Source organism: Bombus flavifrons, chromosome 6 (assembly GCF_040668555.2).
Source record: "Bombus flavifrons isolate JBK064 chromosome 6, iyBomFlav1_principal, whole genome shotgun sequence".
In the NCBI taxonomy this organism is placed as follows: domain Eukaryota; kingdom Metazoa; phylum Arthropoda; class Insecta; order Hymenoptera; family Apidae; genus Bombus; species Bombus flavifrons.
Genome location: NC_138447.1, coordinates 15221151 through 15246434, shown reverse-complemented (window position 1 = coordinate 15246434; position 25284 = coordinate 15221151). Strand labels below are relative to the sequence as shown.

The 25284-nt window shown below is 35.3% G+C and overlaps 3 protein-coding genes across 9 annotated transcripts in view; 2 read left to right on the top strand and 1 right to left on the bottom strand.

The window, feature by feature from the left end:
- Positions 1–14068, bottom strand: part of LOC138180556 (dual specificity tyrosine-phosphorylation-regulated kinase 2) — a 50527-nt gene extending 36459 nt beyond the window's left edge. The window contains exon 1 of the mRNA XM_069114545.1: positions 9616–14068. Coding sequence (XP_068970646.1) covers positions 9616–10812 — 1197 coding nt within the window. The 5' untranslated portion in view covers positions 10813–14068. The remainder of the gene's footprint in view (positions 1–9615) is intronic.
- A 357-nt stretch (positions 14069–14425) lies between these two features.
- On the top strand, positions 14426–15614 carry LOC138180563 (microtubule-associated proteins 1A/1B light chain 3A). Its single transcript, XM_069114558.1, has 4 exons — positions 14426–14627; positions 14955–15117; positions 15202–15386; positions 15456–15614. Exons 1-3 carry the CDS (start codon positions 14585–14587, stop codon positions 15362–15364), a joined length of 369 nt encoding a protein of 122 aa, XP_068970659.1. The 5' UTR covers positions 14426–14584; the 3' UTR covers positions 15365–15386; positions 15456–15614.
- Positions 15615–17411: 1797 nt separating this feature from the next.
- Positions 17412–23700, top strand: LOC138180557 (orphan steroid hormone receptor 2-like). Of its 7 annotated transcripts, none has more exons than XM_069114549.1 (9): positions 17412–17587; positions 21225–21365; positions 21470–21577; positions 21670–21825; positions 21904–22168; positions 22265–22512; positions 22592–22788; positions 22867–23144; positions 23206–23700. In XM_069114549.1, exons 2-9 carry the CDS (start codon positions 21231–21233, stop codon positions 23463–23465), a joined length of 1647 nt encoding a protein of 548 aa, XP_068970650.1. In that variant the 5' UTR covers positions 17412–17587; positions 21225–21230; the 3' UTR covers positions 23466–23700. The 7 variants fall into 7 exon arrangements, with proteins under 7 accessions (XP_068970650.1, XP_068970651.1, XP_068970648.1 ...); XM_069114550.1 differs by lacking the exon at positions 17412–17587 and adding an exon at positions 19360–19499; XM_069114547.1 differs by lacking the exon at positions 17412–17587 and adding an exon at positions 19537–20023.
- Positions 23701–25284: the final 1584 nt, after the last annotated feature.

The following is a 25284-nucleotide window of genomic DNA, read 5'->3' as shown; positions in this document are numbered from 1 at the left end:
TTCTTCGTAATTTCTAAGAGCGCACAATAAACCTAAGGACTTTTCTAAGGAACACCCATAAATCGAAAACATTTAAGGAATTGCACGTGAAAGATGAATAGGATTATCTAGAATTACTTAAAAGGTCTAAGTTTATGGTGGATCCTTAGGTTTGTCGAGGGTCTAAATAACGGTCAACGGACCCTTAGCGACCCAATAGCGAGGGACGTCGCACGGTTCCTATCACGCGACGTAACATATAATTTATGGTTGTTTAATTTAAGCAGAGTCCTAAATCTAACTAATATATCTCTAAAAGGTAAACGTTATTGTAAATAAAAAAGAAAAAATCTCACCGAGTCTCGAGACTCCTTTTTTGCATCAACCTGTACACGTGTTCGTCGCGACGATAAACGCATGGATTCGAGCGTGTGTTGTACCCCACCGATATCGTAATATCCGTTGAGTAACTACGAGTAATGGGTACTTAAGGATTATATCGAATTCACGAACCCTTACCAAGAGTCGATTTAACAATATTACGATTAATTGACCGTCAGCTCGACACAAATTCTTCGCTCTTAATCTAATCGCGAGTACCGTTTCAATTATGTCTCGCGTACACCTTCTGTATTACATTTTTCTCTCCTTTTCGCCAGACACTAAACCCAAATTCAAGCAACCACGTTTTATATGCACTCTATATTCGCATCACGATTTATAACTCTTATGTGGGCAAACAAAATGTTGCGGTTACCCAACAAGTGTATAAGATCGAAGCTTTAGTATTTTATCTTGCATAACATTTTAATATTTTATCTTGCATAACATTTTCTTAATTTATCTTGCACAACGTTTTAACATTTTATCGTGCATAAACTTCGATGCTAAAATTTTCACCACGGCTCTCTTGCACACCGATTTACCAACTAGTAATATTAGTAAATCGTTTAATTACCAAACTTGTTGGTTACCAAACTATCATGTAAGAGCGTTTATTGATATTCGTCGGTTGTAACTTATGCCTTGTAAAATATCGTCGATAATATTAATGCAATAATCGTACAAGGCAGTCTAGAGAGTAAAACAATTGTTCAAAGAAATACAAAAGTTGGTATCCGAATACCTGGTTGTCCACACTAAGGTTAAACCATCTTTCGTTTCAAAATAACCGGTGAGCAACAAGAGTAACACGAGAAACCAGCTGATAATTCGTTCGAGTGGCAGACAACCGTTGCAGCATCAGAAAGCGGGAGAAAAAGAAGAAAAAAAAAAAAAGAAAAAAGAAGAAGGAAAAGAGAGAAACGAGAGACCACCGAGAGGCTGGAAACACCTACTTTCGACGAGACTTCGATACCGCTGGTGCAATACCTGACAATTCGTCGATGTGCGAACTACTCACGCGGCAATATCACGTTGATTTCGTTAATTACGAATAATAGACACTTGAACGAGTCTCGTGGAATTTATGTCGTCTCTAATGTCCCCTATCGAGCATCGTATCTAGAACGACATTCAGATTATTAATTGGCTGTCTTCAGTTCTATTAGAAAGGATCGAGTCTGCAGAAATTGATGTCGTCACTGTGAAGGGTCAAACAGTCGTTACGAGTTTTTGTAGTCTTGATTTCTTGTCACTTTTCAAGATAAAACGCACGTCGAACAGATGTTAAGGTTCAAATCTCGGGAATTTCATTTTGTATAAGATCCAAGGTCCCGTTAATGAACTCAGAAAATGATGGAAATGGCCTTAATAACAATCGTTTGGGGATAATATACTTTTTAGTATGTAGTACCCTTGATAATAATCATGTTTTTGGCCCGAGCATAGATATCATAAAAACGAACGTTATTGTTAAATGTTGTTTCATATTCAATAACATTTCTCATCAGTTTGGAAATCGACTGATTTTTTTTTTTTTTTAATTTTTTGTTTTATTGGAGCATCAAATACTCGATGAAAATATACAGACGGAATACAGAATGAAAAATCAATCGTTTTATAGGTGTATAATTTTCAATGGTTAAAATAATAAAAGCGCTTTATTTCAAACGTTTTGCATATTAGACGAGTGTCGAATTACCGATAATAATGATTTTAAACAGACATACAGAGAACATCCATCGAATAAAACTATAAATATTCCATCGACTCTATAATTCATCGTATTTTATAGTTTTGCATGGCAAGTGGAAAGATTATGACTCGTGCGTTGTGTATCAATTATAATTCATATCGCACATGCAGTTCGAAAATGGAATGATTCAAAATGATTTAAATCAAGATGGGAAATTACAAAAATATTATTTCACCATTCGCTGTTTCCTAAAATCTATTCCTTTCGGCAACACTACGCGTTTAACAAATAATTTTATTCTAAGCTTCCAAATAAATTTCCGCTTTTCCTGCAAAACTTGCTTCAGATATGTCGCTTTTGTAATACGTACATACACGTGCTACACCTTACGTTATTATTACAACTCATTGTATATCGTTGTTTCTTAAGACGTTAAGATACATTATATCGTAGTATCGTAAATATAATAATAATTAGTTTATTAATAATAAATGGATTAAACAGAAAACAATGGTTATTTAACATGAACTAATCGTAGCAACGTATTATAATTAATTAACAACTCTCTTCAACACAGATTCAACTCTCTTCAACACAGATTCAACTCTCTCTCAACAACGCTAACAACGCTATCTCGACAACGCAATCCGCACTCTCTGGCTTCTCAACTCGTACTGATGTTAATTCATTTATGTCCCTTAGCGATTCTTTGTCTTTTGTCTTAGCCTCGTATCTTTTGTTTAAGCACCATCATGCACATTCTCGGCAATCGCTTCTTTACATACAATATTATATTACAATAATATTATTGTAATATAGATTAATGTTATATTAAATATACAGGGTGGTTGGTAACTGGTGGTACAAGCGGAAAGGGGGTGATTCTACGCGAAAAAAGAAGTCGAAAATATAGAATAACAATATTTTTTAATTTTTTTTTTAAATCTACAGTGAGATCCATTATAACGAGACGCGATAAAGTGCAGGCGTACCGAGCGAAAATTCAAAGTCGATTTTCTCGAAAACAAAGCCTCGAACGAAAAATTGTTATTCTATATTTTCGACTTCTTTTTTCGCCTAGAATCACCCCCTTTCCGCTTGTACCACCAGTTACCAACCACCCTGTATATTACAACAATAATACAAGAAACCCATTATACATGTAAATCCTATAGCAAAGTCCTGAGACTAAGAACAGGAAAATAAGGAAGGAGAGCGAAGAAACGGTCGTCATAATGACCAGCTTCGAAGCTCTAGTAATAAATATTAAATTTCGTCAATGGATAGCGACAGTCGAACTGACGTCGAACCAGATCCATTTGCCCGTGATTACTATAGTAATGGATACCTCGGAGGTCTTTCTTTGTATCGATCTGACAGATATTCCAAAAGTACATTACGTACAGCGACCACTTCGAGTATATATCGGGGCCACCTTCCAGGAAAATCCACGACGGAAGGAAAGGAAAGGAAAGGAAAGGAAAGGAACGCTGGTAATATACGTATATAGGAGAGTGCGATTCTTCCTACGCTTTTATCGAATAGAAACGAATCGCGCGGAAAACTCCGGCCCGATCTTGTTACCGTCACGGGTTATGCGATCTGGAAAGTGAGATCATTCGTATTTCTCGCGCGAGGCGAATAACAGAGAGTCTCTCCTACACGCCGCGACAAGATATTCTCGTCTGAATGAGCGTAACGCGTAGAAAACCGTCTCTCGTTGCTGTTCGATCCACTGATTCGCGTTCAGCTCCAACAATGTTAAAAGAGGCGTTGTAAATCGTAACGTTCGAAGGTTTATGATACCACTGACATCGATGATCCGCACGAGCTACCGGAAGCCAGAGGACAGGCACGTGGCTAATGGAGCATATCGAATAAACAAGATATTTTACGTCAAATCGAATCGATAGAAATTTTCTCCGTTTCTGTTCTGTTCTTTTGTCTTCCTAAGACTACAAGGGAAGAAAGAATGAAATTTTGTAGCTTTTGCGAGGGAGCAAGTATAATAGAATTCGATACGTCGTCAGTGGATTAGAAACCTGTCTTTTTATTTGATTTTCGAGCTGAATATCTATCTATCTTGTTGGTAATTTAAAAAATATTATCTATCTGTCATAGTATGAAAATATCGAACAGTAGCTTTGGTTTTTACGAAACCTCGTCAACTTATGGGCGAGCTAGTTTTAAGAGGCTTATATCTTTGAACCTAACGGTTGAATCTAATCCAAAACAAATTATTTCCTTTCCAACTACCTTAGCCATTAACTGATATTAAAATCAAGAAATCAACGAATGGGCTATGAAATAAACTTATTAACTTACCGGTTCTCCTTCGTTTATTTCAATTTCTGTTTCATCGATATTTTCGTTCGTTCATATTCATATAATTATGTGGCAAAAACCTATACAGTTTACTTTTCGCTGTTTACGATTCACTTACGTTTATATGTCACGATCAAGTTTTATAGTTTACTATAACACGTTTAGAGGAACAAAGTACCTATTATTACAAAGTACTTATTATTATTTTTGAATCACGACCGCTGAGTGAATGAGAAACGAAGAATTTAGTTAGCGAGGAATTCGAAGCTTCGATGTCAAGCGTGTAATTATTTAATATTAAGATCGATATACCATCGAACGAAATAAAACGATTCACCTGATCGGAATAATTATGACGTGATGTATAATATAACAAGGTGGTCGTAGTAAACCTGATTCATAGTACCCACATCATCGTCGTGCGAATACGCGACAAATTGCTTAGGATACTAGTTCTTAAATCGTGACCCTTTCCAGTAAATTGCTATAAACTTCAGCTTCCTGTTAACCACGAAGTATGTACATAAATCGTGTCGTCAGGTTTTCTTCTTTGGTTATAGATAGACTACGGATGTTTATGGAAATTCAGATGTTTCTAAAAACAACCGAAGGAACTGACGCTCGATCAAAATTCGTCTCATCCTCTGAATATTACAACGAGTATTTTACTTCGAATATTTTATACATTGGTGCAGATTATACGAAGAAGAAGATGACCAGCACGAGTCGTTTTTATGACTAAAAAGAAACATAGTATCTTAAAACAAATAATAAAAAACAACTTGTTACGTTCAGAGAGATAGAAAAAGCCGTTGAAAGTGGCTTGACAATTATTAAAAAATTATCGTAAAAACCGAAAGTATTATCATTGGGACGAGAAACGGTTTAACGTTTTTCGATATTTTAATATCGTGACGATATTTTTAAAATGACGAAGAGAATCGAAGGATATGTATTGCTCTCCGGTAAAAAATAAAAATTGAAAAAGACATTCGTCGTGTCGTTCTTCTGCAGCCTTCGTACGAACTCTATATATTTTTGTAGATTCTAATTTCTCATAAATTCGCAAACATCCGCAGTCTAGTTATGGCTTCCTTTGCCAAACATCGTGCGCCGTCTAATTTACGAGTTCGTCGCGACGCGTCCGACCGATTGCTCCTCCGTGTAACTTTATGAAAAGGGGAATAAATTCCTTTCAATCTGGCTCGCGTCTGCGGGGCAAGGCTCTAAAGAAAAAAGGAACGAGATAACGAACCATCGTATATACGGCGAAGAACAATGGAACATGGAAGAAGAAGGAATATAATTAAGCAAAATGTGATATTGTACGTGTCCACGAGGAATTTTTCTCTTTGTGCTAGCTGAAATATCGATGAATATTCAAGCGCGATGAAACGATACTCCGAAACTCGACGCGTTAAATATTAGGACTTAAATATTAGAAAAGTCAAATTGAGAAAACTGAATTATCATCGAATAATACGTTATAAATTATTCATGATTGTAATAATGTAGACTTGGCACGATGTTTGATAATGGTACAACTCGGCGCACAACATTCTAAATTTAGTTTCAAAAGAATTCATTGTATACGAGAAAGAAACGAATTTATGAAAGAGAATTAATTTTAACCCTCTACAATCGGAATTCTGTTTCTCAGAAAAAATTGCAATCGAGCTTTAAAAAAACTCAACCTTGAATGTTAAGGTTCGCAACTTCCAACGCTCGTATATTATTTATTATTCGAGAATCGATAATAATTCTCAACTTGATACTATTAAATCTTAATATCGAATCACCGTGTGATATTCCTATGAAATTTAAAAAACAAAAACCTTGCTACTCGTTTTCGCTCTTATACCTAAGAAAAAGAAAGAAGGAGCGCGATGCGAAGGATTCTCTCTCCTATAGGATAAATTCTTTTCTCTAATTTTTCTTTACTATCGAAAGCAGCGGAGAAACGAAGGACAGCAACAAGTTCAGCGCGAATATTCTATCTGCTAGAAATTTGACTTATTTTCTCCTATTCAGATACGATTCACACTCGGCTGATCGCGCCTGATACATCGCCACGCGCCCCATTCTTCCAAACCTTATTCAAAATATCCGATAGCGTATCGAGATTTGTAATCCGCGCGCTCGAGTAACTATACATCGCTCAACGACTGACGAATATCATTACCGGCAGGTAATGAAACTTAATCGCGATTTCGCGCCGATTCGACGCGCAACCACTTTCCCCAGTTCATTAGACCGATTTAAGACCGATAATGACACGCATCAAGGAGAATGGAAAATAAAATTTTCAATTTACCAACAACGCGATGTTACGACGTTACGGTCGACAGATTCCAAAGTTTAAATAAAGTTTATAGTTTATCGAAGGAAACCGAGCTTGGCTAATTATATTCGTTCGCAACGGTTCTTTTCCAACTCCTCGAACAAATTATTCGAACGCTGCGAGCCATTCTTTCCGGGCACGCTACTTCTGTTTCTCGGTAACTAAGATGCTAGGCTCGTTCCTTATAGAACAGCCTATACCCGGAAGCTTCGGCGTATACAGCATTATCGTGCAAAAGCCTCAGAGATCATCTCTTAGAGGATCTTGCAGTTGCAAGTAAACGCATATTGGGTATAGTCTTAGAATGGCTACTAAACGTACGTACTTTTAAGGAACGTTTCCACATACTGTTACGTGGAAACGAATTTCAAACTAGTTCTTTAAAATAGTTCTCTGGAAGCAGCTTTTTATGGTAATTCTCGTTTATTGTTTCGATCGACTTACAAAATGGCAATACGAAACGAATACAAGGACATAAATTTCGATAAACGATACGATTGCATACGTATGTACGCATAGATAAAATATCGATTTAATTCTTCAACTTAATTCTTTTTGCACCATGCAATGACACGATTAAAGCATTGGCAAATATCTTTTTATTCGTCGGTGAAAACGAAACATTTCTGCCTGGTAACTAAGCTGAGATCTTTGCACCGTATAACAGCTATGTCCATCTGTTTCGTGAATCTTTCGAACATTCTAAATCGACCTATGAAAAGTATGTCTTCTACTGCGAATCATACAGGACGAGAATCGATCTTCTGTTCGTTTCATTGGCAAAAGAATTCTCGACGCGATTTTTATATCTGTCTATTGCTACCTATCGCTCGTTCTCATAGCAGGGTCATCGCGTAGTTAATAATTCGAGAAAACTGCAGCGAAGTTCGTCGAGGAAAACGTCGATGCGAAAGCGAAGCGTGTACACTTTTAACGTGCTCGGCCTAGCAAGGTCGGCGAAGAAAGCGACCAAGCAGTCGGAAAGTTCACGATATTGCGTGCGAATTCTATAGACCGTCACAGCGAGATAATAGCGACGCTACCTGGACGTGTACACGTTTCTCAGAGCTTATTACAAGGGACAAGGACACCTCGTCTGTCGTCCCTCTATACGTGGTATGTCTCTGCATACGCGTGCGTGATTGCATTTGTCAATACGATAATCTTTGCGTATTGTTGTGTAATCCCGTAGTTTACCATCTGTGTGCACGCTGACACACGAAATCCATATGTTTTCGCGTGGTATATAGCAATGTACTGTCTGTAGAAGAGATACCGCATGTGGTAAAGCAGGATAAGCTAAGTAGTAGGTATTAATTGAAAATTAATTTCGTGCGATCGATTAGTAAGAATTATATTATGCGCAAGTAAAGGTAGCCTGGAAAAAGTGCTGTACGGGAGACACCGCGAAGAAACAGTAAATAGAAAGGAAAAAGGAAAACGAACAGGATGGTAATAAAGCAGAAACAGAGTAAAATAATCCATATTTCCAGATATGATTGAAATGAAAAAAATAACAATAATAATATTATGTGCAATTTTACTGCAAATTTATTAGAATTTACAAGTGGTTGAACGCTACAAATTTGAGAAAATGGTTTGAGATTAGGTGCTGAAAGAGGGATGCATGGTCACCCAATGGTTCTAGGAGAACGTGATTGACGATGAACGAAGAAGATTAAAATTATAAAATAAAGAAACGGAGAATTTTTAATCTTAATCTTCGCGTTTGGTTCCAACCGCTTTGCATTATGCCGGATCGTGGTTTATTTTCTCTTTTAAAGCTATCCGTAATACATCTAATTGTAATCTTATTTGGAGTTTGCTGCTTTACAGGCTATTTTTCACTCCTCCGAAAATAACAACGTGAATCTTCGCAAAAATTAAATTAACTATAGCATTTTATTATACGGTGTATTATATAGCTAAATATAAGATCGCCGATCAATTTAGAAATCAAACTAAAACAATCAAACATCTTGAACGTCAAGTTGCAATCGTCATTTATAAATGAACATTTAAAACTCTTGTTTACAATCTTTCATTACAATCGTACAATAGTAAACTCTTTGTTACCTTCCTGTTACTGTAATAATCGTTATATACGAAGAACTGTTTTAGTGCTAAATTGATTTATGCTTCTAACGCTATTCGAGCACTATTTTCCCTCAGAACTTTTCAAATTTCAGTCTCGTTCAGGAAACACGTGTACCTTCGAGTCTGACTAATTTTACGATCACGCTATATCTCTTCCAACAACAGTACGTACTTGCGTACCTACGTATAGAGTATGGTATGTATAAAGCATATCTGAGCACGCGAGCCAGCTTGTCGCGCTTATTCCGCTTGTGCCTGCCGGTATTCACGCTAACGACGAGCTTGTGTTCCCTGTCTGTTGAGAGGAGACGCGCCGTTTAATCTCGGCGAACGAAGAGCGTAAAAATCCAGCACGAAACGAACAACGTATTAGATACCGACACGTGAGGCAGTTGTTTATCCTCCCCGAATCGAAGCGTTTGGGCAAAAAATTGAAAAAAGACCAGGATGAAGATCAGATTTCTCACGAATACGAATTCTGTGAATTACAAATATCAAGAACTTTCACGAGGTTCTACCAATCTTCATTAATATATGCATTCCTCGTTCGTAGGAAAGTCGAAGTGAATTTACTGCGATTGAAGATCGTATCGTATAATACGACTAGAGATTATGTATAAGATAATATGATTAAAAATGATGATAATTTAGAAACTTTTCTTCTATCTACCAAGCATAAAAAAAAAACGATTTTGGACTGTGCTATTTCCTGTGTATTTTTAGTACATTATTTGAAATATATATAAAAGTTTAAATGAATGGATAGGGAGAAAAAAAAAGAGCAGCATGCACTTACCTTGATACCACTGCGTCCCTGCTGTTTCAAAAGAACATTCTCCGGCTTCATGTCGCAATGAATGATCCTGTTCTTGTAAAGAGCGTCGAGGCACTGTAGCAGCGAGTGCGCGAACTTCTTCACGAGCTGCATACTGAAGCCCAGGAACTTGTTCTTCTTGATCAGCTCGTACAGGTTAATACTGAGCAATTCGAAGGTGATGCACATGTGATTACGGAACGTAAACGAATCGAACATGTGAATGATATTCATCGTGTCGTCCTTATCTTGTTCGCGTAGCTTCCTCAATATCTTCACTTCTTCCTGCGCCTGACGATGGAACCTTTTCTCGTTTCTGACCATCTTCAGGGCAACGTGCTCCTGTTTCTTGTGATCGTACGCTTTCACAACCTGACCGAACGACCCTTTACCGATCACCTTCAGCACCTCGTACCTGTAGGCCACGTGATCGTGAGTCACGTGGATATAGGAACCATGTTCGTTGTCGTAGCCGTTGTTGTGAGGCCGACCGATTATCCCCGGCCTCTTCTTCGCGTTCGCCCCGATAAAGTATATATGCCGATAATTAAAGATCTCGTGGTGCTCGTAAGGCGTCAGCTTATCCACGTAAATCTTCAGCACGACATCGGGCGTGGCGGTAATCGTCTTCGGCTTACGTATACCACTGCCGCAGGAACTTCCGTTCGAACATCCATTCTTCACCACCAACGCGGTGCTCGATTGACTGTTTGACTGCGTATGCTGAGACTCGTGAGCTGTGGTGGTGGTGGTGGTGGTGGTATGACCGAAATTATGACTGGAATTATGAGTGAAGTTATGACTGGAATTATTGTGACTCGAATTATGACTCGAATTGTGACTCGAATTGTGGCTCGAGTTGTGGCTTGTGTGCGAGCTCAGGCTCAAGTTTAAACTTTCCGAGTTGCCGGTCAGGCTGAGCAGGCTGTTGTTAGCGCTGGAACTTAAGCTCGGCAGATGAGTACCAGCCATGTGACTGGTGCGGGTCAAGTAACTAGGCGACGATTCGCTGGCAGACTGCTTCAAAGCTAACGTGTTACTCTTCAGGGGTGGTAGATGATTGCTTTCGCTCGTCGGAGCGGTGAAAGTCTGCGTTGAGATCGCGTTCGCGGGTACGAACAGTTTTGGTCTAGACCGGGGCATCTCGAACGTGCTCGAAGATAACGTTAAGCTAGTCATTTGTGTCCATTTGACGATGATGTTCGAGCGTGTGTTTCGTCCCGGGCAGACCAACGGGTCGTTTATCGAAGGAAATGAAACAAGCAATCATTGGATGATTACTCGTACCCCGATACGGATGATCGATAAGGTGTCTTCTTTCTCTAAGGTCTACTTTCTCTCGTGATTTCGGCTATTATTATTTCTTCTAACGTGTCACCATGTATTGTCGTTTGGATAAAAAACATATTGGTTCGTTGAGATTAATACACTAGTTAAACGCGATTGTTATTGCTCACCTTGCTTCGATCTTCCTTCCCGTTTTGCAGAGTTCGCAGATCTACGTCGGTTTATTTTATATTTGTATACAATATATATGTATAATATAGGAGTAAATCTAGTCAATCTGCCGATCTCGTTAACTAGCTTTTCATGTATGTTAGTTCGCCTCGAATAAATTAATCGACTAAAGGATTTAATGCGCTTTGAATTTCAGTCTCGTTCTCGGTGTCTGCTGAAATGAAACGTGCAAAATGCTTCTCCTTTTCTTTCTATGCTTTGTCTTCTCGACGACTATTTAGTGAACCTTGAAATTATTAATTAACTCTCCTAAGACTTTACGAAGCATATTACGAACAAACTGCGTGGCGTGCTCGATAAATGCGCATTAATTCTTTAGAAGAGCGTGTCGAATAAGATTCGATCCCTGATGCCGATGAAGCGGTCGCACGTGCGGCTTGAAATACGATCGATCGTCTAAAAATATTTCGTCGAGAAAGGAAAGAAGAAAAGAAAAAAGACTTCTCGATGTAAATGCAGCGGACTAGAAATTGTGATGATTCTTCTTGTTGCAGCGAGCGCGAGCGACGATCGTCGATCGTTAAAAAAGCTCGACGTGGTCGTCGACGGCTATATTCTTTCTTTCTTTCTTTCTTTATTTCGCGTGTTCGCCGCTTTCGTTGTCACCCCTTCGTGCACGGCCTCTGTACGCGGCTTCGAACGATGAAAATAAGAGGAACTATGAACCCAACACGACTGACGTCACTTCTGACTACCATGCACAGCTGTCTACCCCCCTCAGAATTATTCATCCGACTTGTATTAATTCCCTTCGTCGCTTGACCCTTCGCTCGTTATCACCAGCCAGTGTCTCCACCTTCTTTACCGCATTCGAACGACACGATGCTCCTTTTACCTTCGTACGAAGTTTCGAACGTCTAATTTTATAATCTATCAAGCACGAGGGCAAACGCATCGTGCGAAAACTGTCTACCACCTCTCTGACTGGAGGTTATTGGCACCAGGCCGGCCAACACGAACGACTTCGCTCCATTGAATATTTTCTTTTTTCCTTTTCCTCTTTCTCCTTTTCTTTTTTCGAGTTTCTTCAACCGACAAACTTTCGAATAGAATGTACGTCAAGCTCTGTCAAAGTAACAACATTGTCGTTTTTCGTACAATGGATGTTCACTCTCGACGAGATTCACCTTTCTTGAAGCGTAATAACCGTTAATCAGAACAGCCATATACGATTCGATTCGAACGATTTGTCGCGAAGAGGATTCTAAAAGTAAATCGTCCTCGTCGAATGATCGTTGATAATCGATGGAAAGTCATTCGATGGTCATGAACGTCGTACACGATGAATATCTTTTCTAGCAGTAGAATTTTATTGACGGATTTTTATTAGAAAAGTACAGCTTCTCGAGTCTTCTCGGGCAGTTAATTATTCGTATAATCACGGACGAACGTGTTCTATTTACATGCGTCGACATTCCCTGTGGTTCGTAGCTAAATCGTTCACATTATATCAATTCGAAGGAAGATTCCTCGCGATAGCAATCCGGCGAACGTTCGTCGTCATCAAATCGTGCCGAATTTTTTCGATCGCAACATATCATATTATCACACCTACGACGACACTGCAAAATCGAAATCGAGCCGCACCGCGTTGCCAGACAATATGCTGAATTTCTCACACGCTCGGTCGTGGACCCCGTGCACGCATGAAAATCGAAGCAAACACCGCGAATACGATGAACGTGGCCGCACCTTGATAACTGTTTACAAGCGAAACGTCCTCTCTCAGCGTTAATCGTGAGAAACTTGTTACTTTCGTCTCTTTGTTCTCGTTTGTTAAGACGATAATAAATGAATAAATGCAAAAGTTGGGTGGATGTTCAGGAACGACAGATTATTTTTCATCGAAACAAAGGCAAGCACGAAACGAAGTTCGTCGCTTCTGGCACACTGACTGGCTGGCTGGCTAGCTAGCTGGCTGACTTCTCTTTCTTTCTCTCTCTCTCTCCCACCCTTCCTCTTTCTCCGTCCTTCTCCCTTCTCGCGATTCTCCTTATCTATCTCTCTCACGCCGCCACCATGTTTATTCTTTTTATACCCCCGTTAAACGTTGTGTCAGGACGGTTCAGAAGGGGTAGACGACCAGGCAGAAGGATGAACGGCCAGACTAACTGGCTGATGCACGATCTCTCGCGTATTTAGCTGTCGGTTTTGAAAGAAGAATAAAAGCGATACCTCGCGGGAGAGATTTTTGCGAATCTTCGGCGGTTAGACGACGTAGCATGACGCTTCCGGTGGTAAAGATCCCTCTATCGTGATTTCTACGATTATCGAGATGCGATTATCTATCATTTCTATGATGGATTCTGTGTACCTTCTCTATCTATATACTTCGAATACAGATGTTTTTGTTATCCCTTTCCCTTGTACTGAACGTTTTGCGTGTACCAAGCAAGTTGCACGGTCAATTCCGAAGAACGATAGGTACGTTGCTGAGACTGCATTTAATAGCACTAAATTCTTTTACTTAATTCCGGCACAACTTTTCACTGAGAAATCCACACTCGCTGATTCGCGAACCACTCAAGGCGGGAGCACCATTACTCTATTCATAAAGAAACGCCTGCTGCGACACCCACGCATGCACTCTCACGTATACAGACAGTTGGTGCTTGCCGCACGCACAGGTGTCCACAGTCCATACGTATTCCTACATCAAAGACAGAGGGAGGACATAGACTAGACTGTTACTTTAGATGATTCGGTATCTCTTCCACGTTTTAGTTCCCATTTCCTCCGTGAAGTGCCTCGCGATATTATTTCACTTAAATTCGTCCAATGAGTCGAGTTAGAAGAAGTAAATAAAACCACGTATTCAAAATATAGGGGAAACAAAATTATAATCATCAAATATTAAAATTAAAAGTTTCTAGCTATTGATCATATCGTTTCACCACGTGTATCAAGTTCAGCAGCTCAATTTAAACATTTTCTACGATGATACAAAAGTATCCCTAAAGATTATAATTTCAGAGTAACTAAAAGCCAATAGCTGGGGCGCTACCTGCATTATATAAACGGAATTATTAATCTTTTCTGACTCAATCTGTTGAACAAATCAATTCCATTATTTGATTTTCTATTCAAATAAAGAGTCTTTTTAGCATAGAAAGTTTTATATACTATAATTCCGTTATACATATTACACTATTAAATTTCACTCGATGTATATCTTTGTATTGTGCAATTCATGACGGAAGTTCGTTTCCAAAGGATAGGAAGAGAGAGAAGAAGTGGTCGAGTACAAAAACCACTGGCAAGTATCAAGAGGGCAGCATGTACCAATGTGAACGTATATTAGCATTGTCTTCTTCAACCTAGCTTAAACTGAAAACAGTCAGATATTGGCATCATTTTGGCCCGTTAAGAATACATTTTTGTGCTTACAACTAACATCACTCTAAGCGTCGTAATAACACATAGTGAATTCAAGATGAATTCAAATCCTAAATCATTTAAAGAAAAACGTTCGTTCGGTAAGCATACCTTTTTTTATATTAATTATAATGTTTTTATAATTAAAATTATCAGACAAATCTAAACAAACAGCACAGCATATCTGCGATGTTTTGCTTACTTTATAGCTCGATATACTTTTATTTTATTGATAATATTGAATCATGTACCCTTCATAACAAATGAATAATATCTTGTACAAGAGTAACATTCGTTTAAAGCTGCTTGTAAATATATCTTTAAATTAATTTTAACAAATTAAATAATATTAAAAATTACATCCAGAAATATTATATTATCTTTTGTGAAAGATTAATAATCTTTAAAAGTTCGTTAATAAAATTTAGCACAAAGGTCTGCTGATGTGGAATTAATTAGACGACAACATCCAAATAAGATACCCATTGTTGTCGAAAGATACTATGGAGAAAAACAGTTACCTATATTGGACAGATCCAAATTTTTAGTACCCGATTTTTTGACTGTTGCAGAGTTCGTTAAAATTATTAGGTATATTTTTTAATATTTTCTAAACTACTTACAGAACTAATATATAATTTATAGGTAATAATATTTATTGATAATAACTAATAGACGCAGACTACAGCTACATCCGACACAGGCATTTTTCCTATTAGTAAACCAAAGAAGTATGGCAAGTGGTAGTATGACTATGGCACAACTTTATCAGAGAGAACAAGATGCAGATGGCTTCCTTTATGTAGTATTCGCTAGCCAAGAAGTATTTGGGCATTAAATTCCATCATTTTAGTTTACAAGTAAGTTTAAATTATTTAGTGTTAAAAATATTTATGATTACTTTAATATCTTATCATTTTTAATTATAGGTAAAAATAACCTTCTTGTGGGATATGCTATGTTCTAAATACTTTTAAGAACTCTTAGGAAAAATTTTAGATCTATCCTGACTTATGTCTGCCATCAACTGGATATGCAGAATATTTGTGATCAACTTGCAGTACCTGCTGAAATAATTAACGAAACAATCAACATTGACATTTTTGTGTAAAACTATCATGGTGCTTTGGTCTTTCAACATATATATCAGTTATATTTCACATAAGTTACAGTATAAGATTAAGTTTATTGCTAATAACAGGACACACTTTTAAAATTCTTTAATAGTTACAGACAACAACTATAACAACCATTAGTCTTAATAGGTAAGAAGGTTACCTATATAATATTTTTATCTAGTATCATTAATCTGAATTTGTTTACTTCTGTATTTGTCTTATGTATCTAATAGGTTATAATGTATAAGGAGGGAGTAGTACTATGTAAACAATATAGTAACAAGTAGTGACCAGTTTATATATAACAAATTGTAAAGTATATTTACAAACGAAACTGGAATCAAATTATTCTATATATGTTTGACTTTTGCTACTATGCGAATTATGTAATAACTTTTATTTATATTCATCATATGCCTGTTCGTAGTTTACGTATGTATCAGACAAATTGTTAATAGGTATATGGAATCTTTGAGAGTATGTGAAAAAATGACTTAAATTACTTAAGGTATCTATAAATGAAAATATCTTCTCCAGTTAATGTATTCTGTTCACAAAATGCTGAAACAGTAAAGAAAGTGTTCATATAATTACACAATATACCATGTGTATTGATATGTGATAATGTTATTACACTCGTATCAGTTTTACTAAACGTATTTTCATTATGAAATTCAATTGGATTATATTGGATTCTAACTGATATATATATATAATTATGCACTTAATAATACGATTATTATCTTCTACTGTTTAATACTTGTAACTTATGACAGTTGTCTTGAATTATGTCTTAAGTTTGAAAAGTTATAAGCGCACTTATCTTTGATCTTCAGAGAAGTAAATTAAATAAGAAACAAAAGTACCTGGTATCGTAACTAAGAGTGAAAATAACAATCATTGTATCAATGAGACAATTCTATAAGACTTAACAATTCAATACCATTTTCAGTTTTACTATTGTTATCACTTTCAACATTTTACTACGAATCTTATTTACCAATACGAATAATTAATAAGAGCTGATATCACGAATTGTAAGAAAAAAACCTGCTAACAATATGTAATCATATAATATTATTTTTAGGCAATAAGTCGTGATTAATATTAATTTGATACAAATTGAGTTGAAATTTACTTTGTTTACATTAAATTTTTCATGTGTGATTAATAATAAAACGTGGCTTTCTACAAACATTTTTAAGTATCTATAAAAAATATAATAATGGTAAAAACAATAAAAGTGAGCCCTTAATTCACAGATAGATGGATATTTCAATAAAGATGAAATTTTAGTAGTATATTAGTGATATTATAAATATTGGTAATATTAATGATACGCTTTATTGATACTTATATATATATAAATAAATATATATATATAAGTGTTAATACTTATATATAATGAATTTATGTATAACATGTATTACATGGAAAATTGTTTGCAATAAATAACGTTTTGCAATATATCGAATGCTTTCTTACCAAATTTGTATTAGATACTTTCAATTTTTTAACGCTAAAGCTTACGTTAGGAGCTCATATATGTATTCTGAAATTTAATCCTTTTATACGAGATAGGATAATAAAGAAATTTAAATATAAATTATGGTTATATGGCAACTTCCTTTTACCATCATGGCGATACTTCCTGAAAACAGTTCTTAAACTTACCGAGGATATGGCGCGACGTACAAATTCTTCAACAAAGGTTCGAAATCGTGAATCTGTATACAACCGCGTATCGATGGCAGCAGATGTATTGTCGAGTGGCTATAAAGGTGTGCGGTGGGGTTAGGCACGGGGGGGGAGGAGGCAAAGGAAAGGTAAAGGTTAGAAGAGGTTATGAACTCTAACCCACGGATGGTTGACGAAGTCTAGTTGTTGCTATGAACTGTCCAAATGACACATAGTCAAATCTATCGTCGTTATTAATAACAAAGGTAAGTCCGTACAAAAATTACATACTTTTTAGTATTTAGCTTTGTGTTATCCTTTCGTCGATAACGATGCATGAAATCCGAAACGTTGACTCGCCCACATCGAATCAATCTGTGCACGTTCCTTCATAAAATTAAATACTGTAAAATACATATTTGCAGGTTTCTCCGCAATTCGATTGTTAGTAAATAAAATACTATTCTTCCTTAAGAATAAAATAATCATTGTATATTTTGACAATGTCATTATGAAATCTTGTAACTCTGTTGATAATAACATTACTTTTTCCATTATTCTTTTTTACATTCAAAAATTTTCAATTTAATATTTTATATTTATTGTACAACTAATTCAAACGTTGCAATGTAAAATATTTTTTTGTAAGCGAAGTAACTTTTAAATTCTTTTCTCATATCTTCATACATTGCGAAACTGAAAAATAATGAAAATACCTAAAAATTATAAGAAAATAATAAGTTTGTCTATATTTTAGAAGTTAAGAATTTACGTCATTATAAATTCGCAGATAATAATAAAAAGATTGATTATGATAAACAAAACGGGAAAGAATAATGCGTGATTAGTAGTGCAATTTTAACGCAGCAAGTGGGATTACAAGATAAATCTGTGTCGATACGGTGATCAAGTAGGTAGGAGGTAACCTTCGGACCCACAAGCGACCTTTACCTGTGAAGTCCGGTCGTATAGATAGAAATAATTACTCTCCAATGACTATTCTTCTTCGCTGATGCTCTTCCAAGAAATCTTTAGCTAACTTGAAATGACCAATCGAAAGGTTATAAGTCAACATGATATATTTAAGAGATGCTAATTTAACCGACAAAAGTAGAATCCATATTTTTAATAAATTAATATATCGATTAAAATTATATAAGATTATTGCTATAATTATTTACAGTTCATCCAAAATTTAAGTCTATTTTTATTTTGAAATATAAGATGCATACGCTTGAAATAAAAATACATTCAAGATAATTCGTTCAGGTAAAGTCGTAACTTTTTTCCTACGTTCCAGTTTCAAAATTTTCACATATTTAGAACGAAAAGATTTTTAAATATCGAAAATTTTCTATCGAAAATTTTAATTCAGTATCTGTCTTCTAGTCTCCAATTTATTTATAATGTACACAATATGTTTCTCTAAGCTTATATGCTTCTAAGCAATATGCTTCTCTACCGCTAATAGATATCAGAATGTAGTTTCGTTAGTTAAAAGAACATTATGTTGTATGTGCACGTCAACGTAAATGATTCCCCTAATATTCATATCTGAAAGTAATGGTGCATAGGAATATTTGCTGGGTCATGATATGCATTTTTAATATAAATTTTTGCCACTAACTGTTCGTGTTTGACCTATTCTCGTTCGACGTTGCGACCTCGAGCCTCAACCGATAAGTCATCACGGGCGTGTATTACGTGACATAACCTGTAACGCTCGTCGAGAAGCCACTATGCGGTCCTTTACAGCGAATGCTCTCGCTCAGGTAGAAAAGCAGGCAAGCGGGGCGAGAATGCACCTGGCCGGTGTGTCTTGGCGGTATACAAGAGAGTGACCTGCCAACCTGCCAGTACAGCGAACGGCCTGGCTGCGTTCACCTGTGCAAGGTTGCCTTTAAACTTCAGACGTGGTGTTTTTGTGCGCGAGAGCGCTCATACCGAGTAAAAAGATTTCGCATATATACTGCGAATGTTTATCGTGTTTCCTCGTCGTTTGATTTATTAAAAAGTTGTTTTTTTGAATATATATTCGAATAACGAATATATATATATACATATATTCCGCGCGTATTACCGCGTGGCTAGCTACGTTATATTTTCAGAACTGTGCGTGACCTGTGAGAGCGCCACCGCCGACACACGCAAATGCGGTGATACAGGTCGACCCAACAGGTAGTGTATTGTGCGTACCGTCCTCGAACTTTAATGTAAGACACGTCGCGTGTTTTCTAAGGTCGGTCAGGAAAATGCAATTCGTTTCATAAAATGTTTTAAAACGATATATTCATGACTATATGAGATAAATAAAATTATAAGGAATTAATTTATTTTAAAAAATTATAGTTCTGGATTCTGGCTATACTTCTTGTACTTTCAATTAAGATTCACCTTTTATCCATTAATAACATATTTCCAATTGTTATTTGGCGGACTGTTCATCATGGTGCATGAAATACTATCGAAAATAGGATCGTCGAAATGTAAACGATAAAGGCGGCCGCGATAAAATTTGTTAATAGTTTATAATGACACGTGTCTAAACGGGTCAATGGCTCAAGTTTGAAAAAAAGAAAAGATCGACAGGTGTCATATTACTATCGTGAAATTCTTGATCGCAAAATGGAATGACGTTGAATCTCATGCATGACACTTCCGTGAAATCAGATACGTGTGTTATTATTGATCATAAAGATAAAGTAAGTATTGTGTGTATACAAGTTGATGGCTTGTATGAAAGAAATTTGATTCTAAATGTAAAAAAATTTCTAAAAAGCACAAACGTATTTTCGTACGTTCGAAAGTAGCTGTGGTTATTCGGTTGAAAGCTTTATCGTGATTAGAAAGGTTGTGAGAGTACGCTTACAGAGAGAGTACGATGCATAACGAAACGTAAGGTCCAAGAATGTTAAGTATTTTGGAGCAACGGTACAGGCATCGTTTTCTCATGTTACTGCACTGACAGTGGTGACGAAGTCGGATCACGAGTGTATGGAAATGGACCATTCGCTCTATGACAGCCAGTGTAGCATGGCTATGGTATCGGCATGCGCTTAACCACGTAGCAACCTACGAACCGAACAACTCGGGACCATCTCTTTCACTTCTTAAAATGGTAGGGGGAAAGGGTTGCGGCAGGTAGGGGCGGACGGCAAATGCTCCAGTTTTCATTTTTATACCGCGTCGACGCTTAGGCCTTTAAACGATACCTTCTATCTGCCTAGATCAAATCGGATTGTACATGATCACGATTTATCCGATCCTACTCGATGTAATGCTACCAATATCTGTGGAGCATTATGCAATCTTCATAGAAAAGATTTTTTTTATGTATTCTTTCAGTCACATTAAAGCTAGATCTTTCTTATACAATTGAATAATGTTATTAGTAAATTATTTTATGTTACAAGCTTACAGGTTATATTGACGCTAGTAAATTTTCTTGCATAACAGCAACAAGTTTGGAAATAAAACGAGCAAATTTCTATAAGTGAATTTCACAAGCAAGCCAGCTGTTTGTGCTATTTACCGTAAAATTGTAAAAATTGTTTGAAGTTTATAATTTGCAATTTACCTCTGATAATTTGACATTATTTGTTGGTAAATTATTTTGTAGGAGGGTCCAGATTATTGTGAAAGGAATGGTTAATTAATTGTCTATTTATTTGAATATGAATGTAAAATTATCATTGTTCTTTCAAAGACATGTATCAACAAAGCGGAAAGACATTAATTTATGAATTCTATACGCAATTTCTTTAAACGACAAGTGGTTTGCAAGTATTTGCGGTTGTTTAAGATATATGTAATATAGATATGTATAGTGACGTCACCATAGGAATATTTTATGTTTTACGAATTGTACAATTATGTAAGTATCTTTATTTGTTATTTTTGCAGAAAGAAATGGACAGGGATCATAGGGAACCACATGATCACGATAATTTAAATGAAAACGAGGAGGAACGAAAAGTAGGAATGGATTTCCGTAATTTATCTCGTCACCATGGTATGGATCATGTAGCTGATGTTGAAACAGAGGTGCTTATTTCATTTTTTAATGATTTAAAAATTATTATCCTAACTTAAATGTTCAAATTGCTTTCTTGCGATTATTTAATAACAACTTTTTATTTTTATTACAGCGGGATATGGAAATTGATCAAAACGATCGGGGTGAAAATTTACAAGACGATAAATTAGATCAAAATGTAGGAAGAAATTTTCACAGTTTAGCGCATCATCCCGCTGTGGTATAATTTCGGTGTATTAATTTTTGCAGAAATTAGGAACAGAACTTTTAAGATACTTTTTATTAATTGTATAATGAACTATATATTTTTAGAGAGACATGGAAAGGGATCGAAATAATCACGTAGACAACGTACATGATGATAAAGTTGATCACAAAATGGGACGAGATTTTCGTAATTTGAGTTCTCATGCAGGCATTGTTCATTTACACTCTGGAATTGAACATTTAAACAATGTTGATGTAGAGGTAGGATTTTCATCTATTTTTTTCTTAATTTTTACATTTCATTACTTTTGATTTGCTTCACATTTTATTACTTTTCAGGTAAAATTGGCAAGAGATGTCCGTGGTTCTTTAGGTTTGGGACTGTCATTAGAATTATGCGTGGTTTGTGGGGATAGGGCTAGTGGAAGACATTATGGGGCAATAAGTTGCGAAGGTTGTAAAGGATTTTTTAAACGTAGCATTAGAAAACAATTGGGTTATCAATGTAGAGGAAGCAAAAGTTGTGAAGTTACCAAACACCATAGAAATCGGTGTCAGTATTGTAGGCTTCAGAAATGTCTTGCAATGGGAATGAGAAGTGATTGTAAGTTTATTTAAGATACTGAATGAAGTGTTCAGTTTTTTAATTTAATTATAAACAAGTTTATAATTGTTAACATATTGTACTATAATGTTGCAGCTGTTCAACATGAGAGAAAACCAGTGTTAGGCGAATCAGCAGGAACAAAAGTAGGAAATAGAAGTCCTAGGGTTAAACCAGAACCACAGCAATCAGTATCTGAGACTCCTCCAACTTGGGAACAACCTGAAAGCCCCAGTATGGAAGACCAAAGCAGTGATAGTGATCTTAGTGATGCATTAACATTAGCAAGAGAACGTTTACTTATTTCGCATGCATTAGATAGCATGGCTAAACTTATTGGAGATGTATGTTTCATTTATATCAGGCAAATCTTTGCAAAGTATCTTTAAATGTTTTTGCGACTTTTATATAATTTTATTATAGAGTGTTAATGGTTCAAGTGAGCCAGAAGAAGAATGGACTGGCCAATTAATTTCCGAAAGACATACGTTATTCGAATTAAGGGCTCCAAGCCCAGCTCCTGCGTACTTATCGATACATTATATTTGCGAGAGTGCCGCTAGATTACTTTTTTTGTCAGTTCATTGGGCCCGAGGAATTCCGGCATTTCAAGCATTACCGTGCGTAAATAAAGAGCATGATATTAATCAGAATGATACATGTAAAGATACATTGGATAAACTAATTAATTTTTACAGATCTGAAGTTCAAACAACGTTAGTGCGCAGTTCCTGGGGACAGCTTTTTACTTTAGGACTTGCACAATGTGCATACACTTTATCCCTTCCCAGTATTCTAACATCAATAATAAATCATTTACAAGCTAGTATTGCACAGGAAAAAATTACAGCTAGTAAAGTGAAGTCTGTCACAGAACATATATGTAGACTACAAGATTGTGTTAGTTCACTTCATAAATTACAAGTGGATTCCGTTGAATACGCGTACCTTAAAGCGTTGACTCTTTTCAGTGCCGGTAAGTAAAGAATACTCCATTTATACAAAAGTTGTCTATTTTTAAATTGAAATTTTTATAGACAATGTCTTAGCCGGCGTGTGGCGTAAAAAGGTTGAAGTTTTACAAGAAGCTGCGTGGACAGAATTACAACAACGCGTAGGATCCAACAGGTTACCGCGCCTTCTTTTAAGGCTTGCACCACTTCGTTCAATTAACCCTAGGGTCTTGGAAGATTTATTCTTTGCAGGTCTTATCGGTAGGGTAAGCGTAGCTAGTGTCGTGCCTTATATTCTTACTATGCAAGATTACAAAGCTGAACCTGAAAGTCATATGGGGTGACAATTACTAATTGTGCAATGTAAATCGTGACCTAAAAAAGTGATATCTATAAATACATACATATGTTATATATATGTATATATATATATATATATACATATATATATACATATACGCGTTAACGCTAAATGACTTGAATATTTTTATACATTGAGAAAGGAAAATGTAACGAGGCAATGTTGATTTTTATTTTTCATAAAAGAATTATAATTCTCTCTCTCCCTATATATATATATATATACACAATATATATATATATATATATATATATACATATATATATATATATTTCTCACAAGCCTCTTTTTAAAGTTGTTAAAACTCAGGGTAGATGTGTTTTAACTTGTTAATCAGATGTAATATTTAGCTTAAAATATTTCAACGTTTAGCATTTTTTTATTTATTATAAATTGACTGCCTGTTGTACAAAACTTTCCGTCTTGCACAAAACGTTGTATTTGTAAAAAATGTTAATAGTAACATATTTATTATCGAAAATATTCTTATCATTGCTATCAGTATAAACTCGTCCTTTCATTAAAATTACAAACAATGTTACAATATCATACGTGACTAATTATCACTTGATCAAAAATCAGAAAGAAGCTTTAATTTCGAGTTTTTTAAATAAAAATATATACCTGGAAAGTTTTGTATTGGCATATATTATAAAAAAACATGTGGATCAATATTATTATACTTATAATTTATTAGCAGTGAAGAAAGATAGCCCTTTGCTCGAATTAATAATCTTTTACTTCATCAATTCTACAGTTTTTTATTATATGTATAATATTCTAATCATTTTTACGTAAAAATGTTGAAAAATTGTAAAAAAATTTCAGAAAAATTTTTTTTCTGTCACATACATTAAAATCTTCACAGAAATTTAAAACGTTAACTAAATTATTTCTTTATGATCACTGCATTTTTCCGTCCAAAAAATCACTAATGTCTTAGTTTTGATAAAAGAGGAGGTAATTCAATATAACTATCAGTACAAACAAATTACATATTTCGTTGTAATTTTAATGACATAGTAATTTTGTTAGATATGAGTTGGCATATGCACACTTTTTACTTATTTTTCTAGAAAATAGTCATTGCAAATATGATATATTTCTAGACTGTGTTTTATTGTAGATTAAGTAAAAAAAGATGCATCATATTTAAAATGCCCATAAAAAAATAATACATTGTGCAATAATACTAATTTGTGCTACATTCAAGAAAAATATATCATATCTATTTTATTTTCAACAAAATAGAAACGGAATTTTCTTAAATATTGATTTTATTATGCATCAAGTATTATTCGCTTCAAAATGGACAATAATAGTATATTTTTTATGAAAAACAAAAACACTTAGCAAGTTAAAAGAAATAAAGAAATAAATATGTATGCGTTTACTTAATAAATTGTACATTTTATATCTTACTGTTAATTATTGTAATTATATTCATATAATAGAATATAAATGTAAGCGCATATATTATTTGTATGTACTTGAAAATTATGAAATATTAAATTAGCACTAGTAAGTTAGGATAAAAGTAATGCTATGTATTTAATGTTATTAATAATATTTAGAATATGGATATTTTTCCGAGTTATACTGTAACGAATGTACGAATCGTTAAATATTTTTAAACTGTTCTCAATTGTTAATGTTCATAAAAACGTTTCGCTGGTTGAGATTTCCATAAACATTTTTCTGATTAATAGGTATAAGTACTAAGTACAATATTTCTAGCAATGTTTAATATTTAGTTAAACATAAGTATTTTCTCTAATTCGATAATCCAAAGATTAAACCAC